General features: G+C 39.5%; 1 protein-coding gene across 3 annotated transcripts in view; it reads right to left on the bottom strand.

Moving 5' to 3' along the window:
- PRKG1 (protein kinase cGMP-dependent 1) overlaps nucleotides 1–22,396 on the bottom strand; it is a 1,363,231-nt gene that overhangs the window by 361,252 nt on the left and 979,583 nt on the right. For all 3 annotated transcript variants that reach the window (NM_001082042.2, XM_008269904.4, XM_070056974.1), the window contains 1 exon segment: nucleotides 5,384–5,447. In NM_001082042.2, coding sequence (NP_001075511.1) covers nucleotides 5,384–5,447 — 64 coding nt within the window.

The raw sequence follows: 22,396 nt of genomic DNA, 5'->3' as shown, positions 1-22,396 counted from the left end.
CCAGAGACTTGAATCCTCAGAGCTTGAAACAATTCCTGTCATATGGCAGGTGTTTCATAAATATTTGCTAAATAAACAAAGCTGCAAACATCTTTGCATTTCTTTCCAAACAATTGGAATTCTTTCATCTTGTGATATTTGTAGAAAAAGAAAAAAGACAGCTTAATTATCCAAGCACATTTCCCTTTAATGTGATATGACATTCATATTGCTTTTGTTCTCCCAAATTTGCTTCACTTTATCTGTTACGCAATATAATCTAGTTTCTCATTGTGCTTGTTTATGCAACTTGAGCTAAACATTCTGCTTGCACTGGATGTATATTTACATGTCTATTTTGTATTTTGTGTGTTTGCTTCACTTTTATGTCCAGAAAACAAGTAATGTAGGCACTTAATATTCTGTTTCGATCTTCATTCAGCATTTGTATACAATGTGCTATGGCTCAAAGAATCCAAGCATAAATTAAGGCATCTCTGATTACAAAATCTGACATAAACTACTAAGATAATTCGTTGGTTGGAATTACTTATAAAGCTATGGCTACGGCTACCGAAAACATAGCAAATGCTTTCAATGATGTGGAAAACAAAAAAAATGATTAAAGGATTTCATGGGCTTTTAGTTTTTTTGTAGGGGGTTCATTGGGGGCTAATATATGTGTGCTTCAGTTTGATTTAGTTTTTAAAAAACCTACGAGGTCATGACAGAACTCTTCAGTATATCCAACAAAACAACATAAAACAGCAAAAATCATACAACCAACTGGGAAAAGCAGTTTTACATTTACAGAAGTTGCAGGTCAGTGAATTCAGAGAGAAATACAGCCAGCATTTTTTCTCATTAATTTTTTTACACTTGAATACAGAAGTCAAATGTGACAATGTAGTCCTTTATTTTGTGGTCACATAGGAGATGAAGGATATCAATAAATCATAGGAAAGCTAACTTCAAATAGCCTCAAAGTAAGAATTTGTTTATGGATCACAGAGTCATTGGCATAGTTCACACCTAGAGACAAAAACATTTTCACTATCCTTCCGGTTCACTCGTTCTCACAGTCCAACTCCAAAAATTCTTTAACCTCATGCAACTCAAGTCCAGAGATCCCATACCCTCTCACTGGCCTTTTCCCATTTTGGTGGCCCTGTCCTCCTTGGTCAATTTAAATTCCAGGGATCAGTCATTATAATCACTCTTTCATAAGCAACCCCGACTTTCAATTCTCTTCTCTTGGCAAAACAGCAATCCTAGTATTAAATCAAATTCTCTGGCTATCTACAGTCTAAACCCAGACAAACAAAGGAGGCTGGACACACAAATACACACACACACACACACACACACACACGCAAATCAAATGGGATGGGGACAAGACAGGTTTAACTTGCCCCTCAGTTTGACTCAACTCTACAGATTTCCTCCCTGACTCAACCCTTTTATTAGAACACTTAGTTAAGAAAATTTTCAGTTATAAAATCTTTATCGTCCTTTTTGAGATGTAAATCTACCAGTTTTTGACTTCCTCTAGTCATTCCTTTGAAATGTAACCATGGGAAGACTTGGCCTTTCTTTTCTGCCAGTATCTGGGGGAGGATAGAAGCCTCATTTCCCCAGGGGACAGACAATTAGCAAGCACAAGGGCCTAATCAACACCCAATAACCTCCTCCCTCCTAAAGTGTCCTTCCTGGGGTCATCCTGCAGTAATTCTCAACAAACTCACCCCCTTATTTAAATCCCCTCCTACCTTCTGATCTATAGAGTTGACTTCAACCTCAACCTCTTTCCTCTATTGCAATAATATTGAATAACCTCTTGCTTGCCCACTTAATTTAGATTTGCAGTTGTTAGCTTCTAGTGAGGCCTTAATAATGCTTGATAATCAAAACACATTTCCCTAGTCAGTTTGCTCTTCCATTTTTCTCACACCTTCTCTTTACTCAAACTATTCACAGTTCTCCATCCCAACCTCATTAGTGACTTTGCTTTTTATGTCACTAAAGAAACAGAAGTTATCTAAACAGGTATATCTGGGTGCCAGTCTGGGTCCCAGCTACTCTGTGCATCCTGGGTGGTAGCAGATGATGGTCCAAGTACTTAGGCACCGATCACCCACTTCTGGAGTTCCTGATTTCAGCCTGGCCCAGCCTCAGCTGTTGTGGGCATTTAGGGCATGAGCCAGCACATGCAAGCACATGTTGTATCACTCTGCCTTTCAGATAAATAAATATTAACAAACAGGTTTTCCACTGCACCAACTTCTGCATCAGACCACCCATCTCTGTGTGCGCCCAGATACTTTGATTTCCCTGCTTCTCTGTGCATTGGAAGCCTTAATATCTTGTGCTTACTGGAGTAGCTGTGTGCAACTTCCTGCCTCCTGCCTCAATATTATTTCCTGTGCCCTTCTAGACTCCCATTTCCTTCCCTCCTTCCAATTCCATTTCTCCTCTTGCCTTTTTAACAGAATCAAAATCAAAATCAAAATCTTGCTGACTCTTCCCTTGAGCCGCCTTCTTCTCCTGTATTTTAAGGCACTAAATTTCTGGTCTTCCCCGCCGGCCCCCCCCCCCCCCCACTGCTTATTCTTTACTCTCCACTCTCTTAAAGAGGAAAGTCAAAGATTAATCAAGGTTTACTGCATGCCCCTTTATCATCCACTCACCCATCCATCCACCATCCATTCACTCCCTTTTTGTCCCCATTATTCTCCCTTCACAATTCTGCCACAACCACTCATGTGTATCCAATTTGTATTATACTCATACACTGGAAAAATGTACTTATGTGTTTATGTTTTAACAGATGTAGATGATATTTCAGTAATTACCTCATGTTTTTTGGTTTCAAGTTTTTCTGTCAGCACTATGGTTTTAAGATTTATTCATGCTGTTACAGTAATCATTGGCTGCTACCTGCTTCAAGTTTCTGTTTAGTATTCATCCACATTGGGTCCTGCAGAATGACTCCCAGCAGATCAATATTTTCCTGCCACAGACACCACCTACCTGCCCAAGAAGACTAAGCTTCTGGTTTCCCCATATCCTATGTCTCTTCACTCCCATGTACTTTTTCTTCCATTCTTCCGCATTTCACACACTAACTTCTTCCTTCCAGTTATTCAGCTCAGCAGTCTTGAGGTCATCTTTGATTCCTCCCTTCCTGATTCCACACGTGTTTCCCAACAGTAAAGCATTTCAGTTTTACCTTCACATTATCTTTAGAATTAGACCATTTCTCAAACTCCTTTTGTCACTGTGCACAAAGCCATTATCATTTCTCCCTGGGACTGCGATAGCCATCTTGGTCTTCTCTCATCAAGGAAGCCACAGTAACTTTGTTAGAAATGTAAGTCAAATAACTTCGTTGCTCCATCTGTAATCATCCAATGGCTTCCATCTCACTCTCAGTAAAAGCCACAGCAGAGTGGCTTAAAGACCTTCCATGATCTGACTGCCCCTACACCACTCTGGGCACACCTTACTCTGACCTCTGAACTCCAATCCCATCTCCAAGAACACTTGACTATTCCTTGACCTTGCCAGGAACACTCTTCCTCTTTCCTTGGCCACACAATCCCTCACCTCTTTACTCAACTGACAACTCTACCTAAGATATTAGTATCCCCAACTCTCCCTACTCTCCATTGCTTAAATTCTTCTCCGTATCACCTCTACAGAATATGCCATATACCACTAAAAATTATTCACTTTGTTTTCTATCTAGCTTCCATTTGGGCCATACCTAAATAATGTAAACTCCATTAAGTCAGGGATTTTTTGTTTTCACTGCCACATGCCAAGAATACCTGTTTTTACTGCCACATGCCAAGAGGGCTGGAACACTGTAGGCTTTCAACAACTAATTATATAATAGATAGAAAAAACAACCCATATGAAGTCTGGATTCTAAGAAGGCAATAAGGAAAATTTATCTGAAAATAAGACTCCAGTGAGGCAGCACATTCCTAAACCAGCCTCTGCCCCAAGGCTGATCATTTGCATCTCATTTCACTTCCACTTAGCCAATTAAGCCTCCTTTTGGAATACTCCTTAAAAGTCTCTTTATCTGATCCTGCCTCTACTTCCATTCCCCCAGGCTTAAAAGCCTTTAAAGTCTTTCCCTGGCAAACAGAAAGAAATCAAAGAATCTCCCTGGACCTACCAGGCCCCGCCTGATCTCATCTCCAGGCACATTCTGCCTTCCAGCCTCCATTCTCAGAGTATTTACCCATTTGGTTCCTTCTAACAATAACCTCCTTTCCTATAGCCAACTCCTGTTGCCTTTGCAGAGCTAAGTTCATAATATTCCATCAGAATCTTTCCTTACCTCCTCCCTCCCCAAGCCCACCACAGACTAAATTAGTTCCGCTTTATGGGTCTTTGCAGCTCATATTTTACTTACTGGCTTGTACTATAATTTTAATTCACCATTTTCACACACTGGTTGATTAATATCAATCCCCCTTTCTGAAAGGTAAACTCCATGGCTGTAGGATCGTGCATGTATTCTTCACTGTTAGATTCAAGAGCGCCTGATTATAGGAGATACTCAGTGAAACGTACTGAATAAACAAACAACAAAAAATGAATGAACCTGACGTTTCCTGAGTTGCCCCTGGCTCATGATTCCTGTTCTTGGTTTCCCATCAATGGTCTATGCTTCCTCAGCAAAAGAGAACAGGCGAGTTTTAATTGTTTTCAAGCTAGAACACAACTCAAATGCCCAATACCTTCAGATGAACAACTTCAGATACAAAAACTCACCTGCTTTTCATTTGGCTTGGAGCCCCTCAGATTGAACACAAGAACTCCACTCTGCTTCTGCTTAGTCATGAATCTGAATGAGCAGCCTACAAATCAATAGCCTAAAAGGCACTGTCTTCTTCCGCAAAAACCATGGCTCATGGGTTCAAAGAAAAGATACCAACAGTGACCTTCCATAGCCTGTCATAACATTATGTATGTAAAATATTCTCATATGCTAATAAAATACATAATCAACTGTTAATTCCTATTATAAATGTGTTAATGCGGAACTTCAGAACTGCAATAACTGTATTTTATACAAATCAAAACAAGAGATAAACATGCCATCTCCCGCTCTAGAAAGTTACAGTAACATTATATTCACTATAACAGAGTTTTTCTCCCTCTAGTGTTAATTTGCCCATTTCTAACAGTGTACAAAATGTTGGATGTGCTAAGCTGCTTTTTATTCAATGCCTTATATATTAATATATATATAGCTCATTTCAGAGCTTTAAAAAACTAAAACATCCTTCTGCCATCTGTAACTCAATCTGTCATCATGTAGGTATAAAAGAAGCCAGGAGAGCCGACTGTGTGCCCTTGTGAAAAGGAAAAAGTGAAGAACAATTACCTCTTCAAGGACGTCAGCAAGCTTACTGAGGATCTCTTCAGGAAGGCTCTGGAAGGTGGGAACGCTGGAAAACAGAAAGAGACTGTTGTTGGATGCATGAACACCAACTTTCTTCCATGAGTAAAACTGCTACATACCTCAATGAAAATGCAAAAATATTTCATTACAAAGAATCCATAAACAGACATCAAAGCAATTGTTTAAGGATGGCTTATCGTCTAACACATGTTGAACAAAAACAAGCTTTTGGGATGTACAAAAGTGGATACAAATCACACTTAGAGTTACCTCCATGACTGTGGGTACCTCAACCATAATGGGGACAGCACTGTTCCCTCTCTGTCTTCTGTCACCAGATTCCCTTCTGCTCTATCCCTCCTTCCAGATCCCCCTCCACTCACAGGTACACACTCTAGCCCAGGCCACCCTTTCCATTCAGACCTGCAAGCTTCCATGTGACAAATTGGAAAGTTCTGCACATTCCCCAATTTCCCCCAAGATTGGACCACTTCATCCTTTATAAACTCTCCCATGCTTTACTATAACTGCTGCCAGATAATCAATCAGATATTTGTTATTGAATGCCTTTCCTGCTAAAATCAAAGCTCCATAAAAACTGTTTTGCTCAATGCCCTGTATTTAAGTGATTTACAAATAGCACACTCAACACTATGTGTTGAATAAAGTTATGAAAGCATGAACGTGTGAATGCTTCCCAGGACAATTATTAGGGTCAGCCCGGACTGCACAGAGCAAAGAGGAAAATCTGTAGACTATAACACTGAAAAAGTTCCTTGCTTTTCACTCTACTCTTTCATTTCTCCCTATGAAGCAGCAAACAAAAATGCTGCAAGCTATCCAACACAAAAAAACAATAAAAACTCCTTTTATATGTGAAAAAATAATGAATTTCAATGAAAAAACTCATCAACATACAAATCTAACAGATGTGGAACTAAATTCTCACCTAATCAAATCTCAGCGCTTCCATCAAGAAAAGATTATTTATGGGTACATATACATATGACTTAGAGAATAATTCTGACTTGATAGGAATAGCTGAATGGAAGAATGCATAGCACACAGTTTTGGTACAAGCATGAAAGTTTTGCTATTAATTCGTCATTCTGATTCCTGTTACTTAAGATATAATCTATTGATAGAATCCCAAGGCTTTATGCAAAGGTATAAGAATTCACCTAGGACCAACCATCTGTTCCACCAGACTGACAGCTGTGGTCTGAATCATGTGAGATTTACCTTCCAGAAGATAGTCTATTTTAGCAGCTGCATGGAGCATATCACAGAATGAGACAGAAATAATATAGAGGAAGCTGTTTCTGTGAGTTATGCAGGTTGAAAAACCCAGCCCTTCCTTGTTGTTTTAATGAGCTATATTTCATTTTCTTCTGAAATGTTAGAATAATTAGAATGCTTCTGATCCACTGGGTATTCATGGAAAATACAAACTACAAGTGAATTTTTCTCATTTTATTATAATTGGCTTCCTTCTTTAGACAAGCCTATTATCTCTTTTTCATTTTTAAAACACACTTATTTTACTTGAAATGCAGAGAGAGAGAGAGAGAGAGAGACAGAGAGAGAGAGAGAGATCTCCTCCTCCCTCCTCCATTAACTGTTCCCCTTCCCAAACGGCCACAACAAACCTGGCTGGGCCAGGCCAAATTCAGGAGCCAGGAACCCCATCCAAGTCTCCCATGTGGTTGACAGGGACTCAAGTACTTAAGCCAACACCTGCTGTCTTCCAGGGTGCACAGTGTTAGGGAGCTGGATCAGAAGTAGAATAGTCCAGACTCCATCCCAGGCTCTCCAATACAGGATGCGGGCATCCCAAGTGGTAAGCCTATTAGTTCTGTGTTATACCTCTTATTTCAATCTAAGCTGTGGCTATGCCAATGCAAACTCTAAGATTTTCATTTTCATGAGAGTTCTCACCCATGAGAAATAAAGTAAGTTTTTGTTTGACCATAACAACATACTAAAATGAAACCAAAGTGTTGTTTTAGAACATTTTATTCACTTATTTATTTTAAATGCCATTAAAAAAGAGTTATTTATTTTAATGGCAGAGTTACAGACAGAGAAGGAAAGAGATGGAGATCATCCAACTGCTGGTTCACTTCCCAAATAGCTGCAATGGCTGGGGCTGGGCCAAGCCCAAGCCAAGAGCCTAAAACTCTGTCTGGGTCTCCTACATGGGTGCAGGGGCCCGAGTTCTTGGGTCATCTTTCTACTGCTTCCCCAGGTGCATTCACAGGGAGCTGGCTTGGAAGTGGAGCTGCCAGTACAGGAAGCAGCAGTCATATGGGATGAGGCATTGCAGATGACTCAACCCACTGAAGCACGCACCATTCTTTCTTTTAAAAAAAATTAAAAAATTGTATTTGAAAGGCAGAAGTAGAGAAGGAGGACGGGGAAGGAAAGAGAGGTATCTTTTATCTGATAGTTCATTCCCAAATGCCTGCAACTGGCGAGGCCAAGGCAACTTAAGCTGGCTGACAAGGTCACAGCAGAAGGTCTGTCTCAATAAGGCATGAGAATGACAGCCACAGTCCTCGGTCCTCTTGGTGGTTTTAGGTTTGTTGGGAACTACACTCTATAGAAGAAAGTCGGAGCTTCCTGGTGGTCCCGCTAATGATTGATGTATTTTTAATTTTAAGGGAAGAGCTCTTAGTCTCATAATCCTCAAAATGAACATTGCTTTGTAGAATTTTAATCAAGCCAAATGTTAGTGTAGGAGAAGGGGTTGATGCTTTACACAAGGTTGAGCTGTTTGTGGATAAGAATTAAAAGGCAACAGGCTCCCTGGTGTATACTTCCCACTAGAACAAAGATAAATGTTATTAAAGCTTTAATTCAATATGTGCAACAAATACAATGGTTAGGATGTCAAAACTGTGGAATAGATCTAAGTGAACCTTTAGATAAGTACAATAAAAAATTAAAGAGTTACAGAAAGAACTGCAAAAGAGGCGATACATTTAAAAAAGGGCATGCTTTTAACACTGGGGCTTCTAGTAAAGATGAGATTAGGAAGGTACTATTCTAGCTGTGTAATCAATTTCTGCATAGCTCGGCAGCACTCCAGGCCTTGGCTTGTGTGGGCAGCCCATTGTCTTGTGCCTGTCTGTGATTGTAATGCATGCTCCAAATATGCTCTTGAAAATCAAAGAAATTGTAATTAGATGTAGACTTAGAATCTAGAGGCAACATAAAATACAAGGTCAATGGTTCTAAGAAAATGGACAACAGACTTCTAAGAAGAAAGAATCATTATGTGACTTACGCTATAAAAATAAAGTCCGGGGTCCAGCGCTGTGGCACGGAGGGTTAAAGCCCTAGCCTAAAGCGCTGGCACCCCATACGGGAGTGGAGAATGGCCCAAGTCCTTGGGCGCCTGTGCCCATATGGGAGACCTGGAAGAAGATCCAGGTTCCTGGCTTCAGATCAGTGCAGCTCTGGCCATTGTGGCCATCTGGGGAATGAACCAGCAGATGGAAGACCTCTCTCTCTGACTCTACCTCTCTCTGAAACTCTTTAAAATAAATTTAAAAAATCTTAAAAAAAATAAATAAAAATAAAGTCTGGTGTTTGAGAGCTAGAGCCATGCCTTCAGCCTTGCTGTGAGTGTGTCTCTCATTTCTTCCTGCACCAACACCCCTCACACCCTTGGGAACCCCTAGACTGGCTGCACTGGACTCTGGTATGCAACAGTTGGGGTTTGGCCAGGAGAAAGCCAAGAGCCAAGAGCTCCATCCAGATCTCCCATGAGGGTGGTAGGGATCTAAGTACTCGAGCCATCATCTACTGCTTCCCAGGAGCAGGAAGCTGGGTCCAAAGTTAGCTGTAATTCTAACTCAGATACTCCAATGTGAGATGTGTGTCTATTGTCCAGCTTAACTTGCTGTGCCACAATGCCTGCCCTAAACACTTTATATCACCTTGTAGTATTTTAAATGCCTCAAAATACTGGCACCAATTATCATTAATGAAAGTTAAGGATGACTAAGTAGAAATATTCTGAAAAATTACCTGTTAACAACAGAAGCATTTTTAGACTTGATAAAGTAGTAACCACTGAACAGAAATGGAAACCACAGAACCTTCGTTTTCGTAAATCACTCTGAAAACACTGTTCTAGCCAACTTTAATACCCAAGAGATTTCTATTTTCTGAACAGATAGTTCTGTCATATAATTAATTTCTTTTCTAAAAATTATTGGTCTACTATTAGCTTGGACACCAAGAACAATGAAACAGAGGATGTGTCGCTCCCCCTCTTCGCGGAGGAACGACACAGGACCCTGCGCTGTTCTTTTGTCTGCTCGGCCCTTCCCAGGTTTGCTGCTGGTTCTTCCCGGGTTGGCTACCTATCCTTCCACCTCCGTGGAAGGGCGGTTCCCCCTGCCACTTTCCCCACTTCCGAGGGGGAGCGGCACACCGCCGGCCGGCTTTCTCGGGGGCTGCTCAGATGTTATCCGGATGTTCCCTTTAGATGTTCCTGGTGCACGTTGTCTCTCTCCTCCTTTATAGTCCTCTTCACCAATCCCAACTCTGCTACCCACACGCCGAGTACGCTGCTCTCCTCCAATCAGGAGCAGGAGCAGCTCCTGCAGGTTATAGGTTGAACTGGAGGCAGCTGTGTAAAAGTTGTTTACTCCTCTCCCAGCGCCATATTGTGGGAGAGCAGATGCATAGAATAAGTCTTAATTCCAGTAACTTAGTCTAGTCTGAGTTGCTCCCCACAAGGATGCTCATAGTTTGAAAATGCATCCAAGAAAAATTAGTTGAATCTACTCAAACACATCAAAAAATATAACTTTAGCCTCCATTAATTTGCTTATGATAATTTAAGATAAAGTTAACTAAGATTTAGAAAATCAAGGTAGAATAATTATAAAAACAAACTACCAGAGAAAGGTTTGAGCTCTTAAAGAATAATTTCATCGATATAAAAAATAATTTATTATAACCACTTGAATACTAATTACAAGAAATTCTTACCAATATATTAAAACATTGTTGTTTTCTAAGGGCTGTAATAGGCCTGATGTTACAGAATGCACTTGAATGTAATATACCAGAGATGATTTAAAATGTGGTGCTTTTTCACTGGCTTTCTAATTGAATGAAGCAAAGATTCAGAATCTGTAATGGCAATAATAGAAGATGAGATTTGAGTGTTTTCTGTTTGGCAGGCATGAGGCTGAGGGTTTCTACAGATAATGTAAATAAATTTCATTTTTACAACAATCTTATCAACTGGCCAATACTGGCATCTATTTTACAGATAAGGTAACTGGAACCTTGAGAGTGCTAAGGTCGCATAACTCAGCACTAGTAAAGAAGGAATGAAAACTCCCATCTCAGTGAATGTGGAGCTGATCAGTTACCAAGCTGCACACTTTTCAGTGAAGGTACTTACGAATGCCTTTCAAAAAAGAGCTTTATTCTTTTAGATAATGACCTAGAAAGGAATTAATAACACTAACAACATTTCATTTGGTGACTTCATTTATTTCCCAATTTTTCATTATGAAAAATGTCAACCTGAAAGGCTGCTGTAAGAATTATCTAGGATCATCTCCAACCCCAATACTTAGAACCAAAACTGTTAACACTATGATACTTTTGCTGTATCTACTTTCAATCCATCTATTCTTCTGAATGTGTGTACAAAGTAATAGATATTTCTAAAGCATTTCAGACTAAGTTGCAGAAATCATAAAACTTTGCTACTGATACATTGGCGTATATACACATATCCTTAAAAAAGAGTTTAGTAAATAAACAGCCCTTATGTCATTAACATGCATAACAAAATTAACTCCATAAAATCATCTAATATTCATTCTGTATTCAAATATTACTATTGTTCAACAATGTCTTCATGTTTTTCTTTCCAAAGAAAGAATCAATCTCTGATTCAATCTCTGATTCTATGAAAGTATATCCTACCTTTTCTCTACATTGACTTTGAAGAATCTAGGATAGTTATATTTACAGATGTTTCATATTCTTGTCTAAATAATTTTGTTTCCAGTAATACACTGTATCAAAACACTAACCAGTGGAGGGAGGGACAATGTTGAGGCACAGTAGGTCGAGCCACTGCCTGCAACATCAGCATCTCACATCACAGCATCATCAGAGTGAGTGCTGGTTTCAGTCGCAGATACTCTACTTCTAATCCAGGTTTCTGCTAATACACCTGGCAAAGTAACACAAAATGACCCAAGTACTTGTGTCCTGCCATCCACGTAGGAGATTCAGATGGAGTTCCAGACTCCTGGCTCCAGCCTGGCCCAGTCCCAGCCCATGTGGTCATCTGGGGAATGAACCATTGGATGAAAGATCTCTCTCTCTCTCTCGATCTCTCTCTCTCTGCTTTTCAAATAAATAAATCTTTAAAAAAATGAAAATGGCTAATAAGAGATCAGGGAGAACCTAAGTATTTGTTTTCCAGCCGCTTATCAGTGAAAAAAATTAAGGATACACAAAGAATAATATGATGACATACATCAGCAAAACTCAAAGTATGGTCTGGGAGCTCAAGGATTTTCCAAAATCCTTTTACAGGGGTTCTTCAGTGTTAAAACTATCTCCACAACAGCTGCAAGGTGTAATTTTTCCTTTCTCATCCTTATTCTTTCACATATATACAGCAGAGTTCTCCAGAAGATTGACATACGGTAATAAGACCACCTGATGGCTAGGCAACGCATGCTTGTGTATATGTCATTTTGTACTTTGTGTTTTATAGAAGTTTTTAAGATGGTAAGATTATTATGTAAGTATGTTCCTTATAGAAATTAGTATGTTGTCAGTACTTCTATCTTATTACTTGTTATTTATCCTTAGCCTGTTATTAGCCTATTTGTCATATTCTTTAAAAATTCTAGTTTTCCATGTGCTTAAGTGAAAAACAAGTAGTAAATACATAGTTTTACAAAAATAGCTTTTTTTCAAAAACATTGGTAATTTTTTCAATTGTATCTAAGACTGTTATAATTTTAAAATTTCATAGTACTTCCTAATATTAAAAAGTTTATTATTTTCTTATTTTTAATAATGGATCATTTGCTTTAAAGGATGATTAGAAGATTCATGTTCACGAGTTACAGCTACCAGTTTCTAAGTCTGAAGACACTTGGAGAATATAAAAATGACACATCAGAGGCATTTCTGACCCACAGATGGGGGAAATCTAGCCCACATAACCTTGAGTTTATTTTTAAAAGATTTATTTGGGAGGCTGGTGATGAGGGAGGAAGATAGGGCAGACAAAAGAGGGAAAGAGAAGGGGACAGTGTGTGTAGGTAGAGGGAGGAAGGGAAGGGGGAAGGGGGGGGGAGAGAGAGAGAGAATCTTCAATGTACTGATTCACTCCCCAAATTGCTGCAACAGCAGGCTGAAGTCAGGAGCCAGAAACTCTGATGGGGTGTCCTACAAGGACGCCAGGGATTCAAATATGCAAGCCATCTTCTGTTGCTACTCTAGTGCATTAGCAGCAAACTGAATTGGAAGCAGAGTAGCTGGCACTCATATATAATGCAGGTGTCCCAAGCCACAGACTAACCCAAAGTGCCACAATGCTATCCCTAATAGTTTATCTTATACAATAACATTTTGAAAGGTATTATGCCAGTTAAATTATGATGCATTTTGAGACATATCACTCAAATTTTAAGGAAAAAGAATTTGTTTTTAAAATGCTGACACATGAATTTTTTTTCAAGCTCCAACTTTTTGTTATGGCTTCACAAATGACAAACTTGTATGCCAATGAGGTTTCTTACAGGTCCGTTACCATATGTTAGTGACTACAGGACCCTACACAAAAAGACCAATGAAGCCTTGTAGAGTTAACTTTGCTATGTCTTTTGGATGTCAAGTCAGTAAAATAAATCATTGTTTTGCCTCTTTCCAATGATATGAACTGTTACTGAGTTAAAGAAACAGTTGCAAAATAAAGACTGAGTTAAGATCTTGTGTGAAGATTGTACCTTTGTTTACAAACAGAGTAAGCTACAGACATGGTTAAACTTTATGTTTTGCTTGTATTCATCCGTTACCAGATTTAACCCATCATCAAAGAAATCATCACTTTTATGAATGTGTGGCAACAAAGACAAGTTTAACTATAATGCTTAGTGCTAAATAACTTTAAAAAGCACACTTGAATAACTCTTTGAGCCTTATGGTTTTCCTGGGACAACTTGCACAGAAGGTGCAAAACTGAGAGTGGCTGCTCAGGACATAGCAAGGTAGTGACATCAAACTGTACCAGTCATCACCACATTGTTAATCACCTCAAACTCACAGGGAAGAAACCAGATACATCAAACGGAATCACTTCCTATTGTCACCTTAAAATATTTTTGCATGGAGTGGGTGTTGTGCTACAATGGGTTAAACTACCACCTGGGACACATGCATTCCGTATCAGAATGCCAGTTCAAGTCCCAGCTACTCTGCTTCTAATGCACCTTCTTCCTATGTACCTGGCAAGAAATACATGACAGCCCAAGCATTTGAGTTCCTGGCTTCCTGCCATCCACATAGGTCACCTGGAAGGAGTTCCTGGCTCCTGGCTTTGAACTGGCCCCAGCTGTTGTGGGCATTAGAGAGTAAACTAGCAAATGGCAGAACTGTCATTATTTTGTCTTTCTTTACTCTTTTATTCTCTCTCTCCCTCCTCCCCTCCCTCCCTCCCCTGTCACTATGCCTTTCAAATAAATAATTTTAAAATGCTTTTGCTCAAATAGTGTTATTAATTTTATTAAATGAGAATACATTTTTTTAACTTTTATTTAATAAATATAAATTTCCAAAGTACAACCTTGGATTATAGCAGCTTTTTTCCCCCATAACCTCCCTCCCACCCGCAACCATCCCATATCCCTCTCCCTCTCCCAACACATTGTTCATCAAGATTCATTTTCAATCATCTTTATATACAGAAGATCAATTTAGTATATTAAGTAAAGAGTTCAATGGTTTGCACCCACACAGAAACACAAAGTATAAAGTACTGTTTGAGTAGTAGTTTTACCGCTAATTCACATAGTACAACACATTAAGGACAGAGATCCTACATGGGGAGTAAGTGCACAGTGACTCCCGTTGTTGATTTAACAATTGACACTCTGATTTATGATGTCAGTGATCACCCGAGGCTCATGTCATGAGTTGCCAAAGCTATGGAAGCCTTTTGAGTTCACCAACTCCAGTCTTTTTTAGACAAGGCCATAATCAAAGTGGAAGTTCTCTCCTCCCTTCAGAGAAAGGTACTTCCTTCTTTTTTTTTTTTTTTTTTAAGACTGTTCATGACAAAATAGCAAGTATCCATATGCACTTCTTTTTTTTTTATTTTTTGACAGGCAAAGTGGACAGTGAGAGAGAGAGACAGAGAGAAAGGTCTTCCTTTGCCGTTGGTTCACCCTCCAATGGCCGCCACGGCTGGCGCGCTGCCGCTGGCGCACCGCGCTAATCCGATGGCAGGAGCCAGGTACTTCTCCTGGTCTCCCATGCAGGTGCAGGGCCCAAGCACTTGGGCCATCCTCCACTGCACTCCCGGGCCATAGCAGAGAGCTGGCCTGGAAGAGGGGCAACTGGGACAGAATCCGGCACCCCGACCGGGACTAGAACCCAGTGTGCCAGCGCCACAAGGCGGAGGATTAGCCTAGTGAGCCACGGCGCCGGCTCATATGCACTTCTGCATACTAAGTATGACAGCTGTCTCAAAGAAAATCCTTTGGTTGTTGAAGTTGCAAGCTGAATTAGTCACTTTTTTCATGGAACATCATTTTTCACTAGAAGACTGACAAAACTGTGGTTATTGAGATTTGAGTATTTGGCAGACAATTTTTCTAAGTAAACTAAGCGTGTCACTTCACAGGAAGTAACAGTTTCCAATGATAAAATTCTTTTCAACTTTCAAATGAAATGACACCTTTAGAAAACTTTTATTCCCTACTCTGAGCCCAACAGTTTTCCAACACTTCATAATATTTTCCTGATAATAATAGTAGTGAAATGTTGACATTAAGGAGTACTGTATTTTTACATAGAAAATTTGTGTAACTCAGTGAACCAATATTTTCCTAATGACCAAACCATTGCATAATTACATAATCACACATTGGTATTAAAAAAGTTCATTCAAACTACAAGATGAAGCAATGAATTCTAAGGCAACAGATTATGTGAGGTTTATTGGTATGGTTCCAGATTCCACACTGCAATAAAGCTTTAAGAAACTACCATGTGTTGCATGTTGGTGAAATATAAAATCAGAATAGAAAAGGTCCACAATTTTCCTAAAATAGTATTAACATACTCTCCTCCCTTTTCCTACTGTCCATCTCTGAGGGTCTATTTTTCATATACTTCAATCAAAACAACCTAAATTCCACAGATTGGATGAAGATGAAAATATGAAACTCTAGCCTTCCATCAAGCTACATCCTCAGAGATATTTGAAAAAATATAAAGTCAAACTTCTCTTATCTCTCGTTTTAGTTTTAGAAAATATAGCCTTTAATAAAAATGCCTTTATGGGGGCCAGTGCTATGGCATAGTAGTTTAACCCTCTACCTGCAGCGCTGGCAATCCACACGGGCACCTGTTTGAGTTCCAGCTGCTCCACCTCTGATCCAGCTCCCTGCTAAAGGCCTGGGAAAGCAGTGGAAGGTGGCCCAAATGATGGGCCCCTGCATGCACATGGGAGACCCAGAAGAAGTTCCTGGCTCCTGGCTTCAAATTGGCCCAGCTCTGGTTGTTGTGGCCATTTTGGAGTGAACCAATAGATGGAAGACCTCTCCCTCTGTAACTCTGCCTCTCAAATATATAAACAAATATTTTTCTGAAAATAATTTCATTAATATATATATATATATTTAAGATTTATGTATTTATTTGAGAGAGAGAGAGTTACAGAGAAAGGGAGAAGCACAGAGAGCTGTCTTCCAGCTTCCAGTTCACTCTCCGAATGGCCACAATGGTCAGAGCTGGGATGATCAGAAGCCAGGAGCTTCCTTCCCATCTCCCATGTCAGTGTAGGACCCGTGCACCTAGGCCATCTTCCACTGCTTTCTCAAGACATTAGTAAGGAGCTGCATCAGAAGTGGAATAGCCAGGACTCAAATAGGTGCCTTTATGGGATGCTGGTGCTGCAGGAGGAGGCTTAACCTACTACACCAGGGTGCCAGCACCAATGTTAACATATTTATTACTGATATTTTAAATAAATTAGGATGTAAGTATTTAAATTTTTTCATTGTTAATTCCTAATACAGCAAAAATCAGTAGATATAACATAGTAGATTGGTAAATCTCAGACCTACAGTGATTAAAATTGATGTACTGATGAATAATATGTAAAAGACACTACTTACAAGTTAATATTGTAAGAATAAGATACAAAAATTATGTATACAATGCAATTATGTCTCTGTCAAAATATATTACAGTTGTGAATAGAGCTTTGTAGAAGAAATCTAAATGTTAACAGTTTTGTTAGGTGAAATGAGTATTAAGTCTTTTTTCTCATTTTCTTACACAGTCCAATTATTAGAGTCAGTAAACATATTTTTATAAAACCAAACCATCTGAATTGTAAATTTTAGCACAAGTAGAAAAAAATACATCTCAATAGGTCCTCCTAAAAGAAAAAAAATTAGTGTTGGAAATTATTCTTGTTTACTTATTCACCAACACTTACCACTTACTGAGTTCTTTTTTAAGATTTTTTTTGAAGTCAGAGTTACAGAGAGAGAGGAGTCAGAGAAATAGACACACACACACACACAAACACACACACACACACAGAGAGAGAGTGAGAGAGCGAGCGAGAAATCATCTATCTGTTGATTGACTACCCAAAAGGCTACAATGGCCTGGCTCAAACCAGGAGCCTTTAACTCCATCTGGGTCTCCCAGATGGGTGGCAGGGTCCCAAGTATGTGGAGCATCTTCCACTGCTTTCCCAGGTGCATTAGCAAAGAGTGGAATCAGAAGTGGAACAGTCAGGACTTGAATTGGCTTAGCCCACTGCAATGCAAGGTTGGCCTCAACTGAATACTATGTGCCACAGACTGTTTCAGGTGTTTGAGACTCACCAGTGAAGCAAATCAAGTATCCCTGCCTGTTCATCAAGAAAACAGCAGAACAATATTTCCATCCTTATTCTGAAGTTTCTGCTCCCAACAGTGGGTCTCCCAAACTACTTGAACCATCACGACTGGCTCCCAGTGTACACATTAGCAGGAAGATGGAACAGGGAGTAGAGCCAGGACTAGAACGCAGGCATTGGAACCCCGTATGTGGGCATTCCACATCTTAAATGCTCTGTCAGATGGCTGCTGCACAGAAACTTCAGAATCAGAAAAAAAAAATGGTTTTGAATACCAGCACCTCCACTGCCTCACTGTGCAACTGTGGGCAAATTATTTAAAGCCAAGAAGGTCTTAGCTGGAAAATTGAAACTACATGATCTAGCTCATGAAGTGTTGTCATTATTAATAAACACACCAACAGTTAGCTAAGGGGTACCATAGGGTAAGTGCTCAATTAAAGGAACAAATAATTCAACTTGTGTAATGCTGCACTTTACATACAGCATGTCATGTACTAGGGACTTAACACATGCTAATTAAAGGAATAAATGCAATAAAGCCAAACACAATCAAGCAATGGTGGCTCAGATCTGGGGCACTATGGAAGGTTGTATGATCATGTACTGTACAAAGATACCTGCACAGGGACGGCATGGGTCCTAAAAGGCAGCCCACTTACTCTCTGGGTCCCTAATTTCCTCCTCAAAGAAGGAGCACTTCTTATAATTCAACAAAGGTGCCTTACTGCTGGTTACTCGGGTCTGTGCCAAGGATCTGCTTGTTATTGTCACAAACCACAGAGCCATTTCCTTGAGGCTATTGACGCAAGAACTCAGTAAAGAAAAGGTTTTAACTTTTTTCTCATTTGTTTTCATTTTTATTTGAAAGCCAGAGAGACAGAAAGAGAAAGAGAGCTCTTCCTCCCACTGGTTCAGTCACCAAATGCCTGCAACAGCCAGAGCAAGGACTCAAACCCAAGTACTCTGGTAACAGGATGCCAAACCCCAGGGCTGCCCCCTCATTACTGACAGACTCACTCTTCTTTTAGAAAGCTATGAGAGCGCCCTTTCAAAAACCCACCCATCGGCTCCTTTCAAAATTAGAACTCAGGTTATGCTGGTGCTCGTGTCCAAATGGCCATCAAGAGGTGAGACGCTAATCACACACTTTATTAAATGGCCTGTGAAATGCTTAATAGCATCTACCAACATGACTTATTCAGATGATTACACTGTACCCGGACCTCTGCTCTGCCAATTATGACAGGGACTCTGCCTGGATCAAAAAATAAATAAAAATCAGGGGATTTTATGGAATTAAACAAATGGCACCTGACCGTTGTGAAAAGGGAGCACAGGACCTTTAGAATATCCAAGGTCTACATTAATGCCAATCAGCCTACAGGGCTCTGCTCTAGTCTCCCATCCATTCTCTTGCAAGGTGATCGCAGGGCCCCAGAGGCTAAGTCTTGTGTTCCTCTTTGCAACTCTCCTGGAATTGGGATGGCAAAAGTCCTCATGGTACAGGGTTTTCCTCTGTGTCTCAGAACATTCAGCATCTCTTGCTCAAGCCCATGAAATAAATGCCAGCAGCATTCCTGGTCCTTGGGAGCAGCAAACATCGTCTAAGGAGTGACACTGTTTGATGTTTAGAACCATCACTCTGTCATTTCATCATTTTCCTAATCCATTAAATCAGTTTGCTATGTGTTGTGCCTGAAACATGAAAACCTCTAGGGATGGAATATTGCTCAAATGACCATCACTCAGGCTGGGTGCCTGCTGCCCAATAACTCCCATGCTTTGGAGCTATCAGTTTAAAGCACTTCTAGAATTATTCACCAACACATGGACTGATACATGGGCTGCAGGACTCTCCCTCGTTAGTTCATGGTGGTTTTCAAAACCACACTACTCAGAACATGGTTTGTAAAAGATAGGTATTTCACACCAAAAAAAAAAAAAAAGCTTCATGAATAAAAAAAGATATTACAAAATATAGAAATCTGAAAATTTCTTTAGGACCCGGGTTATCAGACCTTTATTTTGCTAACACAAAAACACAAGCAAGAAAACAAGCAAAAAACCACAAAAGCTACAGAAAAAGATAACTGGAGAGGGTAAAGATTATTTTCCAAACTTACCCTAACCAGGTAACAACCCACTTATTCTGAAATACCTATTAAGTTACTGAGGAACTAGACTTCCATATTACAAAGTTGGGAAACACTGGCTGCAACTGAGGTGACAAGAGTTAAAATATCCTCTATTTTATCATGGAATGGATTGTAGTAGGATCTCCTTGTGAATTGCTCCTTATTTGCAAGATGAAGTTCAGCCATAATCTTCCTATCCGCAATCCCGTTCCCTCTTTCTTGTCACTGTCTGGCCTTGGTGCACACACCTTTGCTGAGACACCAGGGGCTCTAAGCCGTGCTTCTCAGGTACCTTACATCACAGCAGTTCCTGTACTGTGTGTGTCAGGTTATCTGTTGGACTCTCATCAGCAAGCTCCTGTCTGCTCCCACCAGCTATTTTTGAAGTCAAATTCCCTGGAATGTAGTCATGCTCAGTGCTGTAAGCAACGTCTAGGGCTGCTTTCACACAACAGTGACTCAGCTGCTACTTCAGCAGAGACAATAAGGCCTCATGAACCGACAGTGTTTCCCTATTTGATGCTTTAAGGGAAATCTTGCTCTAGTCTATCATACCGAGGTCAGGTGTGGTACCCAGCTCCCCGAGGATAATGGTCAACAAACGACAGATGCACAAGTTTTGTTGAATAAAAAAATCAATCCAAGAATATCTGACCCTTAGGTGTATGCTTTAGTAAAATGTGAAGGATGGATTATTCAACTGAGGTCATGTGGTGAAGGATTTTCTAGAAGGTTAAAACTTCTTATTTCTATGTCCACTCAGAAATACAAACTCAAAAACTGTTAAATTTTAATAAAGAACCTTGTGGAAGCATATTACCTCAAGATAGCATGGAATTCAAAGGTCACTCTGTAAGGAATCTTTTATATATTAATTATTAATATAAATGCTTCTTTCTAGCATCACTTTAACTCTTTCAAATATGAAAATTCCACTTTCCCCCTGGGGAAATGTAGTAATAAAACCCCTGCCTCTTAAAAAGTTTATATTAATTATGTTTCCTTAGAAGCACATGGTAGAAATGGAATTAAATGGGATTAAATGATATTACCCATGTTAAATACCTTTTAGTGTAGGGCCCAGTTCAAGGAAGGCACACTGTTACTATGCACTACAGTAAAGAGTAGAGGTTACAGCCAGTGACCCCACAATTTCAAGAAATGTTCTGCCACTAAATAATCTTCCTCACTTAAGGTCTTGGTCAGGCCTAGTACCAACTCAGCACTGTCTTAGACACACTCAAGTCATGCATTGTGTGAAAGAGTACAACACACAAAACAATAATATGAATTTCCCATCATTATACCAATTTAAACTAAGAGAACAAAACATCTGGCAATGGTGGCCCACAAAGGGGAGAATCTTACCCAAAGTCCTGCTTGCTTCCTACAAATTAAATGTGAGAAGTTATTTTAACTCTTACAACACTTTTAGTCAACCTACTGGAAAATTTTAAAAAGTGATTTAATGGTTACAAAAAATAATTCTGCTAATCAAGCACTTGTACATACAAGTTCCTGTCCTACTTACTTGAACAATAGTAACCATCGTGAAAATCTGTTCAGCACTTATAATGATACAGGCATTCTGCTAACCACTCTGTAAGCCCTATTTTATTCAGTCCTTAGAACATCTACCAAAGATTACTTAATATAGTTTAAACAACATTGTACGTTCCTTTTATTACCATATATATTAATTTTCAGGTAAGCTTAATAACATTGTTTAGTACTACATTGATTCCTTCTTTCTCAACTTATTAAAGGGCTGAGTGAATTGATGCCACATAGGACATTTTTGCACAGACACAACAGACTATATAATCTGACTAAATATTCTAATACATGTAGAAGTTAAGATGTATTAATGTAGTATGTTTCAGATTCACATTCAGATCTCTGGAGACCAGTGTCATAATCCAAAGGAGTGACTTAGATAGGAATTAGAACAGGTGAATATCATGGTGTATGACGGTGAGAATGGATGGTAAATGGTGGGATCTACAAATCTGTATCAGGAACCGAAGTAAGAGGATTAGGAAAGGAAAAAATTTTGCGGGGTAGCGAAACCAGGTACCCCTTACTTGTTAATAATAGCAATTAATGTGCCTTTGTATTTTATCATCTTTAAGCATTTATTTTTTTGCTTAGCCTTCAGAAAATTTTTAAGTTTATTTTCATTTATTTGAAAGGTAAGACAGCAAATCGTAGATTCCTCTTGTAATTCTCTTCAAAAAAATATTTTAAAATAATTTAACTTCTCTTATTCTGTTTTCTTGTCACTTGAATGGAGGCAATAGAATTTTATATGAAATACCATTTTATATTTCAGTAATTCTTTAGGTTCTCTGTTCAGTTTCTCTTATTATTCACTTTATATAGATGAGGAGTCAGGAACTTTAAGACTTCTTGCAAATAAGACTTTTTTTAATGTTTATTTATCTATCTCAAAGTCAGAGTTACAGAGAGGAGGAGAGAGAGAGATGAATCTTCCATCTACTAGTTCTCTTCCCAAATGGCTACTACAACCTGGGCTGGGCCAGACTGAAGCCAGGAGCTTCCTCTGGGTCTCCCACATGGGTGCAGGGATCCAAACACTTGAGTCATCCTCCGGTGCTTTCCCAAACTCACTAGCAGGGAGCTGAACTGGAAGCAGAGCAGCTGGAACTTGAACTGGTGCCCATATGGGATGTTGGCACAGTAGGCACGAGCTTAAAC

This window comes from Oryctolagus cuniculus, chromosome 15 (assembly GCF_964237555.1).
Source record: "Oryctolagus cuniculus chromosome 15, mOryCun1.1, whole genome shotgun sequence".
In the NCBI taxonomy this organism is placed as follows: domain Eukaryota; kingdom Metazoa; phylum Chordata; class Mammalia; order Lagomorpha; family Leporidae; genus Oryctolagus; species Oryctolagus cuniculus.
This window is presented reverse-complemented; position numbering and strand designations above follow the sequence as displayed.